Raw genomic sequence first — 18,483 nt, forward strand, 5'->3', positions numbered from 1 at the left:
GAGGCTCTTTCGCTTGAACAAATCATCCAATTTTTCTAAACTCAAAATCGTTTGTTTTTCGTACATCAGATCTACGAATTTCTGTCCCATTCATACACTACTGGCCATTAAAAATGCTGCACCAAGAAGAAATGCAGATGATAAACGGGTATACAGTGGACAGATATATTATACTAGAACTGACATGTGATCATATTTTCACGCTGGGTGCATAGATCCTGAGAAATCAGTACCCCGAACAACCACATCTGGCAGTAATAACAGCCTTGATACGCCTGGGCATTGAGTCAAACGGAGCTTGGATGGCGTGTACAGGTACGGCAGACAGTGCAGCTTCAACCCGACACCACAGCTCATCAAGAGTAGTGACTGGCGTATTGTGACGAGCCAGTTGCTCGGCCGCCATTGAACAGACATTTTCAATTGGTGAGAGATCAGAAGAATGTGTTGGCCAGGACAGCAGTCGAAAATTTTCTGTATCCAGAAAGGCCCGTACAGGATCAGCAACATGCAGTCGTTCATTATCCTGCTGAAATGTAGGGTTTCGTAGGGATCGAATGAAGGGTATAGCCACGGGTCGTAACACATCTGATATGCAACGTCCACTGTTCTAAGTGCCGTCAATGTGAACAATAGGTGACCGAGATGTGTAACCAATTGCACCCCATGCCATCACGCCGGGTGATACGCCAGTATGGCGATTTTTGTGGCGTGTGACGAGGGCCTCCCGGCGGGTAGCAAGTCTTTCGAGTTGACGCCACTTCGGCGACTTGCTCGTCGATGGGGATGACATGATGATGATTAGGACAACACAACACCTAGTCCCTGAGCGCAGAAAATAACCGACCCAGCTGGGATTCGAACCCGGATTGACAGTCAGTCGCGCTGACTACTCAGCTACCGAAGGCGTACAGTATGGCGATGACGAATACACCCTTTTAATGTGCGTTCACTGCGATGTCGCTAAACACGGATGCAACCATCATGATGCTGTAAACAGAACCTGGATTCATCGGAAAAAATGACGTTTTGCCATTCGTGCACCCAGGTTTGTCGTTGAGTACACCATCGCAGGCGCTCCTGTCTGTGATGTTGCGTCAAGTGTAACCGCAACCATGGTCTTCGAGCTGATAGTCGATGCTGCTGCAAACGCCGTCGAACTGTTCGTGCAGATGGTTGTTGTCTTGCGTACGTCCCCATTTGATAACTCAGTAATCGAGACGTGGCTGCACGATCCGTTACAGTCATGCGGATAAGATGCCTGTCATCTCGACTGCTACTGATACGAGGCCGTTGGGATCCAGCACGGCGTTCCGTATTACCCTCCTGAACCCATCGAGTCCATATTCTGCTAACATTCATTGAATCTCGGCCAACGCGAGCAGCAGCGTCGGGATACGATAAACCGCAACCGCGATAGGCTACAATCCGACCTTCATCAAACTCGGAAACGTGATGGTACGCATTCCCCCTCCTTACACGAGGCATCACAACAACGTTTCACCAGGCGACGCCGGCCAACTGCTGTTTGTGTGTGAGAAATAGGTTGGAAACTTTCCTCATGTCAGCACGTTGTAGGTGTCGCCACCGGCGCCAACCTTGTGCGAGTGCTCTGAAAAGCTAATCATTTGCATATCACGCCATCTTCTTCCTGTCGGTTAAATTTCGCGTCTGTAGCACGTCATCTTCGTGGTGTAGCAATTTTATTGGCCAGTAGTATATAATTCCTTCGTGGTGCGTGATTTTTTTTCCAAAGAAATATTAATAAATGAAAGTTTGTCTGCATCTCACTCCATCTCTTCTTCTCATTATCACTACATTAACTTCAACGTGTGTAACAGACGAAGGAAGCAGTTCTTACACCTTCGACATGCCAACAATGCGCGCTGAGCGAAGTGTTTCGGGCGGACTGTAGCAGACGAGTTTTGGGCAGAATTAAGAGAGCTTGTCCTGTTTGAACGGTTGCACGACACCGTGCGACAACGGTACCCCACATTTAACGTGTTCTTTCTGCGCCGTCTATGCCATTCAGTCATCTCATCTCTGTGATCTATGGCGAGCAGAGAGTGTACATAAGAAGTTTACTTTCGTATATTATGGTTAGCTGTATAAAGTTTCCTGTGAACAAAGGTGATCACTGTTAAGTATCTGAGCTGTGTAATGTGTCTCACTGTAGAAGAACATTTAACAGTTTGTGGCTTTCTCTGCTACGTGATTAGTGCGTTCATTGAAAGGTACTACCACCCTCATTTAAATCTGACTTCTCATTTAGTAGCATTGAGAGCATTAATACACTCGATAGTATGTTTCTCTCAGCCTCGCATAAAGAAACACAGGTCAGTGGCCTACGTATGCTGCATTTGTGTAGGTACAACAGCAGAAGACACCAGGGTGTGGACAACGTTAGAATCTGTGTGTTCTGTGATGATGCAGAAGAACAAAACCAGGGCCCCTAGCATGGTCTATACTCCCAGTACGAAATATGTTGACAGATTAGATTAGATTAGATTAGATTAATACTAGTTCCATGGATAATGAATATGGTATTTCGTAATGATGTGGAACGAGTCAAATTTTCCAAAACTTGACGTAATTAAGTTAATTTAACAACATAATTAAGTTAATATAACAACTTTTTCTTTTTTGTCTTTTTTTCGTTTTTCTTAATTTCTGTCTAAAAATTCCTCTATGGAGTAGAAGGAGTTGTCATTCAGAAATTCTTTTAATTTCTTCTTAAATACTTGTTGGTTATCTGTCAGACTTTTCATACTATTTGGTAAGTGACCAAAGACTTTAGTGGCAGTATAATTCACCCCTTTCTGTGCCAAAGTTAGATTTAATCTTGAATAGTGAAGATCATCCTTTCTCCTACTATTGTAGTTATGCACACTGCTATTACTTTTGAATTAGGTTTGGTTGTTAATAACAAATTTCATAAGAGAGTATATATACTGAGAAGCTACTGTGAATATCCCTAGATCCTTAAATAAATGTCTGCAGGATGATCTTGGGTGGACTCCAGCTATTATTCCGATTACACGCTTTTGTGCAATAAATTCTTTATTCCTCAGTGATGAATTCCCCTAAATATGATGCCATATGCAAGCAATGAGTGAAAATAGGCGGAGTAAGATAATTTACTAAGATGTATATCACCAAAATTTGCAATGACCCTTATTGCATAAGTAGCTGAACTCAAACGTTTTAGCAGATCATCAATGTGTTTCTTCTAATTTAATCTCTCATCAATGGACACACCTAAAAATTTTGAAAATTTTGCCTTAGCTATATGCTTCTGATTAAGGTCTATATTTATTAATGGTGTCATACCATTTACTGTATGGAACTGCATGTCTTATTAAAATTCAGTGAGAGTCCATTTTCAAGGGACCACTTAGTAATTTTCTGAAAAACATTACTGACAATTTCATCAGTTAATTCTTGTTTATCAGGTGAGATTACTATACTTGTATCATCGGCAAAGATAACTAACTTTGCCTCTTTATGAATATAGAATGGCAAGTCATTAATATGTATTAAGAAGAACAAAGGACCCAAGACCGACCCTTGCGGAACCCCATTCTTGATAGTTCCCCAGTTTGAGGAATGTGCTGATCTTTGCATATTATTAGAACTGCTTATTTCAACTTTCTGTACTCTTCTAGTTAGATACAAATTAAACCATTTGTGCACCGTCCCACTCATGCCACAATACTTGAGCTTGTCTAGAAGAATTTCATGATTTACACAATCAAAAGCCTTTGAGAGATCACAAAAAATCCCAATGGGTAGTGTTTGGTTATTCAGATCATTCAAAATTTGATTGGTGAAAGCATATATGGCATTTTCTGCTGAAAAACCTTTCTGGGAACCAGACTGACATTTTCTTAGTACTTCATTTTTACAGATTCCTGAAGAGACTCTTGAATACAATACTTTCTCAACAATTTTGGATAAAGCTGTTAGAAGGAAGATTGGACGGTAATTGTTGACTTCAAATCTATCCCCTTTTTTATGCAAAGGTATAACAATAGCATATTTCAGTCTATAAGGGAAAATGCTATGTTCCAGAGAGCTATTACACAGGTGGCTGAGAATCTTACTTATCTGTTGAGAACAAGCTTTTAGTATATTGCTGGAAATGCCATCAATTCCATGTGAGTTTTTGCTTTTAAGCAAGTTTATTATTTTCCTAATTTCAGAGGGAGAAGTGGGTGAGATTTCAATTGTATCAAATTGCATAGGTATGGCCTCTTCCATTAACACCCTAGCATCTTCTAATGAACACCTGGATCCTACTATATCCACAACATTTAGAAAATGATTATAAAAAATATTTTCAACTTCTTTTTGTTCATAAAGTTTTCATTCAATTTGATGGTAATACTGTCTTCCTGTGCTCCTGGTTGATCTGTTTCTCTTTTAATAATATTCCAAATTGTTTTAATTTTATTATCACAGTTGATGATTTCAGACATGATACACATACTTCTGGATTTTTTAATAACTTTTCTAATATAGCACAGTAGTTTTTATGATGTTTGACAGTTTCTGGGTCACTACTCTTTCTTGCTGTCAGTTACATTTCCCTTTCCCAGTTGCAAGATATTTTTATACCCTTAGTAAGCCATGGTTTGTTACATGGTTTCTTACGAGTATATTTAACTATTTTCTTGGGGAAGCAGTTTTCAAATGCATTTACAAAAGTGTCATGAAATAAATTATATTTTAAATTGGGATCAGGTTCACGCTACACCTCATCCCAGTCTAACTGCTGTAGGCTTTCCCTGAAATTTGCAATTGTTAAATCGCTGACTGAACATACTACTTTGGAGGCCTGTTTAGTAGTGCTGAATGGAGCTATGTCATATATTGTAACTAGCTGTGCATCATGATCAGAAAGACCATTCTCAACAGGCTGAACATTTATGTGGTTAAACTTATCTTGGTCTATAAAGAAGTTATCTATCAGTGAGCTGCTATCCTTTACCACCCGAGTAGGAAAATCAACAATGGGTGTCAAATTGAAAGAACCTAGTAATACTTCAAGGCATTTTTCCTATTACCCTCTTTTGGAGAATCTACATTGAAGTTCCCACAAATAATAATTTGCTTCCCCTTGTCTGACAGACAGCACAACAAGGAGTCCAAATTTTTCAGAAATGGATGAAATTTTCCTGATGGGGACCTATATATAGTTACAATTAAAAATGTACCTTTATTTAATTTAAGCTCACAGGCACATGCTTCTATATGTTTCTCTACACAAAACTTTTTTGTTTCTATACTTTTTGCAGAATGATAACTTTTGACATATATGGCAACTCCTCCTTTCTCCATATTTTCTCTAATTACATGTGCAGAGAGCTTATATCCACTTTTATTTACCTTACCATATCAGTAACAATGTGATGCTCAGACAGGCATAGTATATCTATTTCATCCTCAGCTTCTAAATCTTCTAAACAAACCAGAAGCTCATCTATTTTATTCTATAAACTCCCAATATTTTGATGAAATATTCTTACATTATTTTTAATTACACTTTTATGAGAACCTTTCCGTATTCTAACATTTGCAGTACTCTCCTGTCTGAGTTTCTCATTGTGCTTACGCCTAGTTCCTATACCAGTGGTCACATGGTATTTAGAGAGGCAGATTATGTCATCAGGGTTGGGTGACTTTAATTTATTAATGCAATTACCTAGAACTGAGTTACAACTTGGTGGAGATAAAATTTCTGGTGATTGGTGAAAATTTATACTTGACAGGTGTGATCCAATGTGCTAGAATTGTGCTGTTTAATTTCTTTCCTAAAGTGAAGATTTATTTCAATCCTGACCTCTCGTAGAACTTGGCATCTTTCTGTCTTACATATCCTAAAAAAGGTGCTGCTCCAACACCTGTAACCACTGGTATTTTACCATTCATGGCAGTGCCTCCCCCCCCCCCCTTAAATTTCCTGCTATTACTCCAGCCAGTTTACCCTTCCCTTTCCTGTTGAGATGTAGGCCGTACCTGGTATAGTCCCACCTACTGAGAGAGTCAAAAGGAACCACACCAATATGAGCCCCCACACCCGACCCAAGCAGCCGTTCCAACTCCAAATTAGCTCTCCCAACAGAAGAGTTCAAACGAGGCCGGTCATGGCGTCTCAGGACAGATACAAATTCAACATTGGTGTGTCTCGATGCCGACGCAATCTTTACCAGGTCACTCTATACTGTACCCAGGATCTCTGTCGATACTGTTCCCTGGCCCTCCCACAATAACCATAGTGTCTTCCCTGGTAAATCCCTTACAGAGTGAACCTAAATTCTCTATCACCTGATCCAGACTAGCACTTGGTTTGAAAAAATTTGTGACCTGGTATTCTGGTCCTAATTCCTCCAGCAGAAGTTGGCCTACGCCTCTGGCATGAGAACTGCCTAACAACAAAACTTTCTTCCTTTTCGATGACTTTCCTACATTATTTTTCAATTTCCTATTGAAAATTTGTTGCGTCCTGTCTACACCTACCCCTCCTTGAGGGTCATCAGTTTCTAACTGAAGCAACAGGTCAAACTTATTTTTGACATTCACCACAAAACTGTCAGACTTAGTTCTAGGCCTGTTCCTTCTGTTACCTATTGCCGCTTCCAACCTCTCTTTGCCCTTCTCTCTCCTTAACCTGTCCATATCTTCCCTAACCTGATCTAGCTGAGCCTGAAGAGCAGCAATTTCCCCCTCCTGTTCCACTATTTCCCTATCTCTCCTGCAAATCCTACATAACCACTGATGAGCCTGATAAACTTTCCCGCCATCCAGGCCTCTGCAGTCCCCCCAATGAAAAAAACTGCTGCATCCATCACAACAAACCCCAGAACTAACAATTCTACGGCAAGTCAGGCACTTCTCACTCATGGCAAAAATAATACTTGAGCTAGAATAAATCAATTAAATTACCGAAATTCAAAAAAGACGTTACAAGAATTAAGCCTATTCACAAATGCATATAAGCAAGTTTCTGATTTAAAATTCCGCTGTTTTTCTGAGATCTGTATTAAAACAATGAAGCTATACGCTATTTATTATATATTTCACTCGATGGAATGAAAAAAGGGCAACTAAACGTGATGCTTTATGTCTGATTCTCCTAAAACGTTACGAGAATTAGGCCTATAAACAAATGTATATAAGCAAGTTTCTGATACAAAGTTACGTTGTTTTTCTGAAATATGTATTAAAACAATGAAGTTATACACTATTTACGGTAGTTTACTTATTTGTTACCTAGAAACTAGTCAAATTACCGTGAAACAAGAAACAAACTCGTTTACAAAATTTAAGCCTAAACCTGACTTCGCGAAGTTACGATCTTTTCGTGTTTTCTGAAAAAATACGCAAAGAAAAGTGAATCCTTTAACGGCAAGACTAAACGATACACTAATGTACGTATTTAATTTGTTCTCGGTGTTAAACTAAATTATACCCCTGTCTAAATCACTTATCTTTCTGGAAACAATTTCTGGCGTCACTTATTCGGCGGCCATCTTGGAAGCTGAAAGATGCGAGTTATCTGCAGTGATACGGAGGAGGGAATACACAGGGTGCTAATTGCACTTCTTTTCATTTGGTTGCGAAGGTTAATTGGTTTTGAAAGAATCGGCTATATCTGTCGTATTGGTACCGCTGCAGTAACATTTTCCTTTGAAAGGTCCTTTCTGGCCAGCCTGATATAGCGCTGCGTAGTGTTCTACACCGCACCCAGCGCTCACAATAATGTGGCTGGAGGGTGCGCAATAGGCAGAGCACTCGTGGGGACAGCGATAGTGGTGGCCGTTCCAGGCAGGCATTGTAGGGGAAATGCTGAGCACTGGAGGGGAGGAGCCGTTCCAAACCGAAGCCTCTTGCTTCTATGCTCTCATGCTTTCGTAAATATTAAGTGTAGCCCCTTCGGGCCCACACTTTCCTCGTGACCATTCAAAAAGGTCTACTGTCATCTCTGGCTTGGTTAGTTACCTGGAAGTATTCCGCTGACAATGCAAAAAAAAGGCATCGATTTATTTTCTCATGGCTTATTAAACAATTGCAAGTTTCAGACATGTGCCACGAATGATGAATTTTGAATGAAATCTTTTTTTCTCTTGCTACTATGTTGAAGTTTGCTTCTTTTGCCAAAACACGGCAGAGCTTACACAATGTCACCTTACTAACAAGCTGTGCAGATGCTATTGAGAGAGAATTCTGAAACCGTAGTTTATTAATTTTGGCAAGTGGGGAACAGAGGAAAAGCAATGTCGACAGATTATGAAAAACACATCTTCGGTACAAAAATAAACGTGTAATGGCTTCACTTATGGACCACAAAAACCCACAGCATTCCTCGTTTTACCAGCTATCCATGACCTTTGAAAATTACATACTTTCATCGAAAAAGTCTGTAGTTAGTGTTATAACATGCCGATAATAAAGTTTGCATAGTAACCGTATGGCAATATACTCTCCTGTTTTTCATTTGCCCAGATCCAATTTAAATATCTCTAACCACTTATGAAATATCAGGAATGTTGTCGATATTTCATTTGACTTTATTGTCAGCGCGTGCGATCGCAAATAAGTGTGCTACATCAGATCGGTTTTCTTGGCCAAGTGTAGACAACAGTTCAATATGTTAGCTAAATTTAATACGCAGTAACACATTATCCAATACTATGCATCAAATTCAAAATTTTTATGAAAAAACTTTTTCGAATTTCGCCCAGTGTCTCAGCAGAATGCAAATATCACAATATCTATGGCGATTAACGACATGACAGGCAGGTAAATATTTTGCTGTGACAGTTGGTTAACAGTTACATGTTATCAAACTATATATATATATATATATATATATATATATATATATATATATATATATATATATATATATATTGTGTGTGTGTGTGTGTTTTATTTTTAGTTTTAACCAAATCCTTGTCTTGTTGAACTGCAGATCCCAAAGGTATGTTCGTATACACTAACATGGGCCTTGGTTTATTACATCCACCTAAAATAGAAATTTGTCGATTTTCTCTTGACGTTCATTTTAATCAGTTGTAGAAGCTCAACATGGTCAGATCTATAACACAGCAGTACACAACAGGAAACGTACCAAACGTGTTTAGTTCCAAACAGTAGAATGAAGAGAGAGAAGGTATGTAAATAAACTACATTTCGACTTGAACTCTTCTTCCTGACATACAGAAACAACAAGGTAAAGAAGCGATAGGCATTGCTATACAAGTGTTTCTATAAATAGATACTTATCCAACTTGACAGTGATATCAGTGTTGATGAACAATATGCACAGTACAGAAACGGTGACATCTGTTGATAGACCAACTGTATCAGTAGGAAATTTGTCACTATCAACAATCTGAAGCATCACAGTGTAATTGATGTAGTGAAGTCCATGTTCCATGAGTCTTTTCATGTGAACACAGTGTTTGTGAGGTTTCTGCAGAGCTGTTCACAGCCGCTGGAGATCTTCAGCACGCAGTCACTTTTCGCCGCTCCAACCTCAGGTGGATTCCTCCGATCGGTGTCAGCACCACAGTGTTGGGAGCCATGCGTAGCTTAGACTGCTTGTCTCCGACGGGCAGAATGTCAAATTTTGACAGCAGATGTACTATTGCCGTCTTCACCTGCATCAACCCGAAACGCATGCCTGCAACAAAACAAACAAGTTATCACTTTCTTGTACCTGGGAACGATAATGCTACATGCTTCAAATCTGGCACTGTGTCACAAAATTCATTTCGTTCAACTTCTCACATAAATTATAATAAATTTCGAAATAATTCTCTCCACAGAACCAGTGTTATTTCGCCCCATCCCCAGAGAGGTATCAGGACTATAAACACGAAGACGTCCTGTAACAAAAGAGTTTTAATCGCTATACGGGTGCAAACTCACCACTACTTGTTTGATTTTATCATTTGCTGTTATCGAGTCAGCTTTATTCGTACCTACTATGGGAGCTTGGCTGCCCCATTTCTTAATAGTTTTGAAGGTTACATCTTAAAGCTACCTGTCTCTGCTTGCTATGAACAGTGACAACAGGGTGTCTCTCCAGCTATGTCCCAATTAATTAAATAAATTATATTAATTAAGTTTCATCAGCCAGATTAACGGAAAGAATGCACAGTGGATAACACAGCTTGACACTGTGATAAGCCAGTGCAATCAATATAGAGGGGTAGGTAGAGATTTGTTTTTGTCCATAAACTGTTTTCGCTCGACTTATGATCGTTTAACATTCTGAACTTAATTTCCTTCAGGTTTTTAATTACCCTCTTAAATCAGATACAATCAATTCTTGGGAATTTACTTTGACTGTGAATGAACGAAGGTTTCTTTCTCATCAAGAGCAACGCAAGGATTTTGCTGTCCAGAATTTATTTCTCAAATTGACCATCACTTAATAGTTTCATCTCCTATTCAGATCGGGACTTCTACATCAGCAAGACCGCAAGCAACAATTCCCAGTTGGGTTTAATCTTGGTCTCTAGGGCCATTGTAAGGTCGTAACACTGTTAAGTAGCGGAAGGCTTCGTATAATGGAAACTGTCTCGTCTGACGACATACAGTTCTCACTGGCGTGCTACATACTCTCTTTCTTGACTACTACGACCTGAATATCACTGGCAGTGGGAAGACTAAACATCGGGGACCAACAAACTACGGTTCTGAGTATCAGGGTTCATAACAACATAATTGCACTTGAAAGCTATCTTTGTAATTGAAGTATTAAGGAAGGCGTCAGTCAGTGGAAAAGTACTCTTGATTACATCAGCAAGGAATTAAACGAAACATAACCTTAGTAATCACTTCAGAGAAATTACTCAAACACAAACTGGTTATAAGATCGAACTCGTAATTTATGCTAAATATAGCTAACTGAAATGGTCGAAATGACGTTCAATTTGCGTGATGCTCTTAAAGTTTACTGTAGCGACCTACCGAATGTAGTTGACACAAGGATTATAAATTGCAACTCACATCAACAGTTAATTAAGTGTATATGTGCGCTTAAAATATGTATTTTATTTCATAACTTCACACACATTGTTTATAAAGTATGCTCAGAATCGTTTCTCTGTTCAGTAACGAATTCACAAATATTCTTTTACTATGTTTATTACAACTTTCAGGAGCACACTGACACTGATTGTTAAGCTCCGTTGTTACGTTAATCTTTAGTTCCTTCAGGTTGTGTGTGTGTGTGGGGGGGGGGGGGGGGGGGGGGGGAGCAGGCTTTGTAATGATGTCTTAGTACGCATCACTGTTTATGTTCCAAAGAAAAGAGGGACCGTTATTCGACGACTCGATACGAAACACCAAACTGCAATACCCCTGACAGTTCACGATGTTTTCATGAAGCATACATACATACATATCCAGTGGTCACAGGCCCTTCAGACCATGTACTGCTTTCACTAACTGCCTCCGCTCGTTTCTGTGTTGTGCTCGATTATTCTTGGGGTCTTCAGTAGTCAGTGATACGCCGCCTTGGTCGTCGTATGGGGCGTCTAGAGTTTAGTTTTCCCACAAGTGCTTTCGTCACCCATCTTTCGGCTGGCATACGGGCTACATAGTCTGACCACTGGATTCTTTTGCTCTTCAGCTTCTGTAGTACGTTGGTTGTTGCATCAAAAGGAATATTCCCTCATTCTTCTTTCTTCTCCGTTCTGCTTTTTCGAATAATGGTCGCTATATCTTCCTCATTACTCTTGTTTGAAACAGCAGTCATTTTTTCTTTTTTTTGTTTGGTAATGCCCAAGGTTTCTGAATCTTAAATGACTGCTGGCCATATCTCTGAGTTATATATTCCCATCTTCGTGTTTGCTGATATTGATTTTGAGCTGAGCGTCTCATTTCCACTGCTGTTCTTTGTTTGATGTCCCTTTCTATACTGTTGTTGCTGATAAACGGGATTTTTTGGGCACTGTGGCATCTTGACATTACCTACGAATACGAATAACTATTCAACAATGCAACTACGTGTAGCTGCTCCTGGGAAACTACATTTTAACAAGCAAATTGCTTAAAAATACTATAGACATAATGGGTCTTCTACCCCGTTACGTTAGTATAGTCGTGTTTTGCCGGTAATATCTGTCGTGTTATCTTGCGGTTACTCATCGAACGACTGCAATGCAGCTCCTATTTACAGACACATTTGTTATCTTGTGCTCGACTTTTAGATCGCACTGTATGACCCACAGCTCAAAATTTACATCATTCAAATACAGAAGGTACATACGAATACCTTTCCATAGTTTAACCTTATGAGTACCAATGGCATTTCATTAATTTTTAGGGTTCCGTATGACAAACGATAGAACTCAATCCTTATTGGATTACTCCGTCGTTCGTCTGTCTCTCGGACTGTTAGAAAGTCTTTTCGTTAGGAAGTGGTAAACGTGTCAAATTGAAACTTCTCACATATTAAGGTCTAAGGTCCCTCGGCGCTGTGAAAATTGAAGCTTCTGTGTTGATGCAATCAAAAGATGCGGCCATTTACAACACATATTTTGATAAACTCGCTCATCAAAACCTAAAGGTTACTCGTCAGAACCTATAGATCATCTCCCGTTAAACTAGAATCACAGAATTCTGTAAGAAGCATGGTTTCACAGTACAGCCAAATTGAAAAATCCGAAACCTCTAAACCTGTAATATTATCACACGAAAAAGAAAAGTTTGTCATCTCTTAACTAATAAGATTGCAGCACTGCATTGATACCAATGGTCATCACTTCGAACACCTTATGTAAATGGACGTTCATGCCACCTTTGTGACCTTCATTGCTCTTCAAAGACCTTACTGTTACACATCACTGGATTCGTCTCTGTAGCCGCTATCAGAAAATAAGTACCGAACTACAGCATCCCATCTGAAAAAAACAAAGTTGACCTTCATATCTATGACGCGACCCCACCTAGCAGCAAAAAAACCAACGACAGATTATGGCCCCCGTTGTCCCATGCAACGTTTGTCACACAAACTTTTCAGCTACTATCATTCTTTCGGAGTTATTCTAGGAGGCAATAGTTAGTGACTCACCCTGTATATTTATACACTACGGGCCATTAAAACTGCTACACCACTAAGATGACGTGCTATAGACGCGAAATTTAACCGACAGGATGCTGTGATATGCAAATGATTAGCTTTCCAGAGCGTTCACACAAGGCTGGCGCCGGTGGCGACACCTACAACGTGCTGACATGAGGAAAGTTTCCAACCGATTTCTCATACACAAACAGCAATTGGTCGGCGTTGCCTGGTGAAACGTTGTTGTGATGCCTCATGTAAGGAGGAGAAATACGTACCATCACGTTTCCGACTTTGATAAAGGTCGGATTGTAGCCTATCGCGATTGCGGTTTATCGTATCGCGACATTGCTTCTCGCGTTGGTCGAGATCCAGTGACTGTTAGCAGAATATGGAATTGGTGGGATCCTAACGGCCTCGTATCACTAGCAGTCGAGATGACGGATCGTGCAGCCACGTCTCGATCCCTGAGTCGACAGATGGGGACGTTTGCAAGGCAACAACCATCTGCACGAACAGTTCGACGACATTAGCAGCATTATGGACTATCAGCTCGGAGACCAAGACTGCGGTTACCCTTGACGCTGCATCACAGACAGGAGCGCCTGCGATGGTGAACTCAACGACGAACCTGGGTGCACGAATGGCCAAACGTAATTTTTTCGGATGAATCCGGGTTCTTTTAACAGCATCATGATGGTCGCAACTGTGTTTGGCGACATCGCGGTGAACGTGTATTGAAAACGTGTTTCGTCATCGCCATACTGGCGTATCACCCGGCGTGATGATATGGGGTGCCATTGGTTACACGTCTCGGCCACCTCTTGTTCACACTGACGGTACTTTGAACAGTGGACCTTACATTTCAGATGTGTTACGACCCGTGGCTCTACCCTTCATTCGATCCCTGCGAAAGCCTACATTTCAGCAGCATAATGCACGACTGCATGTTGTAGGCCTTTCTGGATACAGAAAATGTTCGACTGCTGCCCTGGGCAGCACATTCTCCAGATCCTTCAGCGAATGAAAACGTCTGGTCAATGGTCGGCGAGCAACTTGCTTCACAATACGCCAGTCACTGCTCTTGATGAACTGTGGTATCATGTTGAAGCTGCATGGTCAGCTGTACCTGTACACGCCATCCAAGCTCTGTCTGACTGAATGGCCAGGCGTATCGAGGCTGTTATTACGGCCAGAGGTGGTTGTTCTAGGTACTGATTTCTCAAGACCTATGGACCCAACTTGCGTGAAAATGTAATCACATGTCAGTTCTAGTATAAAATATTTGTCCAATGAATACACGTTTATCATCTGCATTTCTTCTTTGTGTAGCAATTTTAATGGCCAGTAATGTATTCAATCTAGATCGTTACTAGAGAGAGACTACCTTCCTTTTCCTACGTATGGCGATCTTTGTGTTCTTGGAGTTTAATACGAAGAAACATACAACTTTTTTATGTAAAACACTACCATTCTTTAATTTGCAACATAATGCTTCCTTGTTCGTTACCGTCTTTCCTAACATCGGCTACTTTCCGTAATGACACTAACCACCTCGGCCGTTTTTATACAAACCGTTTAAACATTTTTTAATATTCTAACCAGTATGGTGGCAGTTGTACAGCGCTGTGGCGTCTGTGGACTCAGCTGTTACAACACAATTAGTAGCAATCGTATTGCGATAGAGGCAAATAAATATCCCGCGAATCGTTAACAAATTCTAGGAAATCGTTTTCCTAAAATATTTTCTCCTTTTTTTGTAAATAAAAGTGATGGTATAACAATCTTTTATGTTTTTATTGCTGTACAGATGATGAGTCCGGAAATACCAAGTGGTTGAAAGAGGACGGTAAATATGTTAAGAAAGCTAGAAATAAAACAAAACAAAAATGTGGTGAGCTTATATGGGACCAAACTGATAAGGCCACCGGTCCCTAGACTTACGCACTACTTAATGTAACTTAAACTAACTTACGCTAAGGACAGCACAAACACCCATGCCTGAGGGACGACTCGAACCTCCGACGCCGGCCGAGTGGCCGAGAAGTTCTAGGCGCTACAGTCTGGAACCGCGCGATCGCTACGGTCGCAGGTTCGAATCCTGCCTCGGGCATGGATGTGTCTGATGTCCTTAGGTTAGTAGGGTTTCAGTAGTTCTAAGTTCTAGGGGATTGATGACCTCAGAAGTTAAGTCCCATAGTGCTCAGAGCCATTTGAACCATTTGAACCTCCGACGGTGGGAACCGCGCGAACCGTGAGAGGACGCCTCTGAGCGCACGCCATAAAACAAAAACTAGCGGCTCGTGAGTACAGAATCATAGAACCTGATCCAACTCTCAGAACTTCAATTTGGTCAGTGTTTAATTCTATATCAGATGGTGATGGCAACAGTGTTAACTACCTTTGGTGTTTCGAGTACAGTGAACTTTACTTGCATACTAAACTGTCACCTGGAATTCGCGTGTGTCTAACAAACAAGTGTCATGCATTGACAGAAAACGCCTTCCCAAATCTGCTTAGGACAAATTTACTGATAAATGCGTGACTTTGTGTCCAGGAGAAGCTACTCGGGGTGAAGCAGTTTCAGATCTGACTCAGAGATTGATCGATACTGCAGCGACTTATAGAAAAGTATCCGCAAAACCTACTATGCCTCATCCCATAACTGTCTCACGACAAATCACAAAAAAAGCGAAAAACCTTTGAAAGAAAATTGAGCCTGAATAATTTATTACGAGGATGGAGGAGAATTCCAGGCGACCAGAGATACGTGACACGTAGCACAAGGAGAGATCATTACCTGACTCGTACAGTTTCTTATTTTGTTAATTGGGACCTCAGAACATACTTCTTGCGTATGACACGGTTTCCAGACAAGCCTACGGCGCTTGAAGACATTATAAAGGAATTGTTGAGACGATTTATCTCGCTTAGTATTCACGAGAATAGTCTCAAAAATGTATCTTTTACAACTGACCAAGATGCCAACATTACCGCTTTTCTTCGGAGATATTCTGCACTGAATTTTCCCTTTCACATACTGAACAGAATGCTAAGAAATGCGTTTAGTGTGCGGTATATGCCATCCAACTGCCCACAACTTTATTTTGTTCTGACTGCAGCGGAGAAACTTGTCCATACCCTGTGAGAGAACAATGGAGCATCGAACGATACTCGCTGGAACACAGGATTGACCATGCTTGAGTCGGTGAAAAGACAGTATTCTATACTGTGTAAAAAGGTCTCTGAGAAACGAGAAACAGGGAGAGTAGAAGGAACTGACATCACTTTGATGGACAAACTGATTTCCGTTCTGACGGTATGTACGCTGTGGGTTTTTTTATTAAACTGGTATAGATTAGCACGTAAATTATTCCAAGAGTAGTAAAGTAAGGATATTTCTTACATCCCTTCAAGGAGACATCTAAAGAAATGGAAGATGAAAATCCTCTCACTACATCTCCTGTTGCCATTGAAAGTGGTCCTCTGAATCATTGAAGTGAAGAACCTCAGGATGGAGAAGCCTCTGAAACAAATCTTGTGAGTCCTCCTGAAAAATTATCTACAGGAAGCAGCACCACGAAAGGTAATTTCCTGTTGGCACAATTACGACATCTGAAAAAATGTTCAAATATGTGTGAATCTTATGGGACTTAACTGCTAAGGTCATCAGTCCCTAAGCTTACACACTACTTAACCTAAATTATCCTAAGGACAAACACACACACCCATGCCCGAGGGAGGAATCGAACCTCCGCCGGGACCAGCCGCACAGTCCATGACTGCAGCGCCTAAGACCGATCGGCTTCGACATCTGAAAATGATGCCTGCTTCACGGGAGAGGCTAATAATACCATTCAATAGCTACAACATCAATAATTTGGGGTGACCAATCACGAAAGGATGCTTCCCCATAAAGCGCCGTCTACTAAACAAAATTAAATTCTGCCTCTCAGATATTCTCTCAAATGAAGAGTAGCCAAATATACGTAAAGTTTTTGTCAAACAGTCCAGGTAGAATCTGAAAGCATCTTTGGTGAAGCCTTGCAGTGCTGGAAAATAATTCAGACTTCCACAGATGAATTACAAAGGTGCTTAAACCAGAATTGTAAATGGGCAAATGTTTCCGACTCTCCAGAAGATCGCCAGAAAATAATTTGTCCGTACAGCCATCCAGCAGTACATCAGAGACAAGTTTGAGTTCTGCAGGTTTCATTCTAAGTGCACGACGGTTACTTTTGGACCCGGTCGATGTCAATGTTTTTCTCTTTCTTCATAGGAACAACAGAGAAAATGAATAATGGAATATGTAGTAAATATGTTTTTCACACCACGTTTTGTTTCACATTCTCTCTAATCAGGTTGTTGGTTATTGTATATTGGCAGTTTCATCGCATCCCAAGTCGTCATATTTTGAAGTTAGTGCAATGACAATCGTTTAACACGAAGACGCTTTATTTGAATAATCTGTTGACGTGAAATGGTGCTGTGGACCCGGCGTAATGCCATACTCCGTTTTTCTTCCGTACGAAACAAAATGGTTTGATACGACAGTAATCCGCTTCTCAGGAAAATTAGATATTCGGTACCGTCCCTCCTTTGTGCAGTCGCATCAACACTCAGAGGTTTTTTTCTTATTTTTCTTTATTTGTTTGACAGAACAGAAGAAACAACGCTGCTTCTGAGCAGCTTCAAGTACTGCCAGTTTCAGCGCGTATCATTATTTTAGTCAGCTGATTTTCGAATTCTGTTCGCCGGCCGAAGGCGCTTCAGGAAGGGAGCGACCGCTACGTTCGCTGGTTCGAATCCTGCCTCGGGCATGGTATGTGTGTGATGTCCTTAGGTTAGTTCGGTTTAAGTACATTTAAGTTCTAGGGGACTGATGACCTCAGATGTTAAGTCCCATAGTGCTCAGAGCCATTTGAACCATTTTTGAATTCGGTTCTGGATGTGCCGAAATAGAATTTGGATGCATAAGGGCTGACAGATCTGTACGAATACAGTCCATCGTACTGCTTAAAATGACGATATTCAAAGTGTAAACAAGAATATCTAATCTGATGTATTAGCAACTAAGTGTGTATGTTTTAGCAGCAAATAGGATTTCAAAAAATTTCTTCGAGTATGTTGTTGATTATTTATCACGTATGAATCGTGCATCAGTTCCGTGCTAAACGTTTTTGAAAGTACGAGGCGTGTTTTTTAAGTAAGTACCGTTTGGAAATTAAAAAAAGACGTGCTAAGATATCTCAACAATTTTAATTTTACATGTAAGCCTGCACCTAATTCTACTTTTCTACATAATTTCCGTCAATATTGAGGCACCTGTCGTAACGTTGTACCAGTTTTTGAGTACCCTCCTCATAGAAGTCTGCCGTCTGGCTTGTTAACCACCGCATAAC

General features: G+C 40.6%; 1 protein-coding gene across 1 annotated transcript in view; it reads right to left on the reverse strand.

The window, feature by feature from the left end:
- Nucleotides 1–9,176: 9,176 nt before the first annotated feature.
- LOC126271906 (cytochrome P450 6k1-like) overlaps nt 9,177–18,483 on the reverse strand; it is a 32,913-nt gene continuing 23,606 nt past the window's right edge. Inside the window, exon 5 of the mRNA XM_049974295.1 lies at nt 9,177–9,688. Within this exon, the coding sequence (XP_049830252.1) occupies nt 9,510–9,688 (179 nt within the window). The 3' untranslated portion in view covers nt 9,177–9,509. The remainder of the gene's footprint in view (nt 9,689–18,483) is intronic.

The sequence above is a fragment of the Schistocerca gregaria genome, chromosome 5 (genome assembly GCF_023897955.1).
Source record: "Schistocerca gregaria isolate iqSchGreg1 chromosome 5, iqSchGreg1.2, whole genome shotgun sequence".
NCBI classification, from domain to species: domain Eukaryota; kingdom Metazoa; phylum Arthropoda; class Insecta; order Orthoptera; family Acrididae; genus Schistocerca; species Schistocerca gregaria.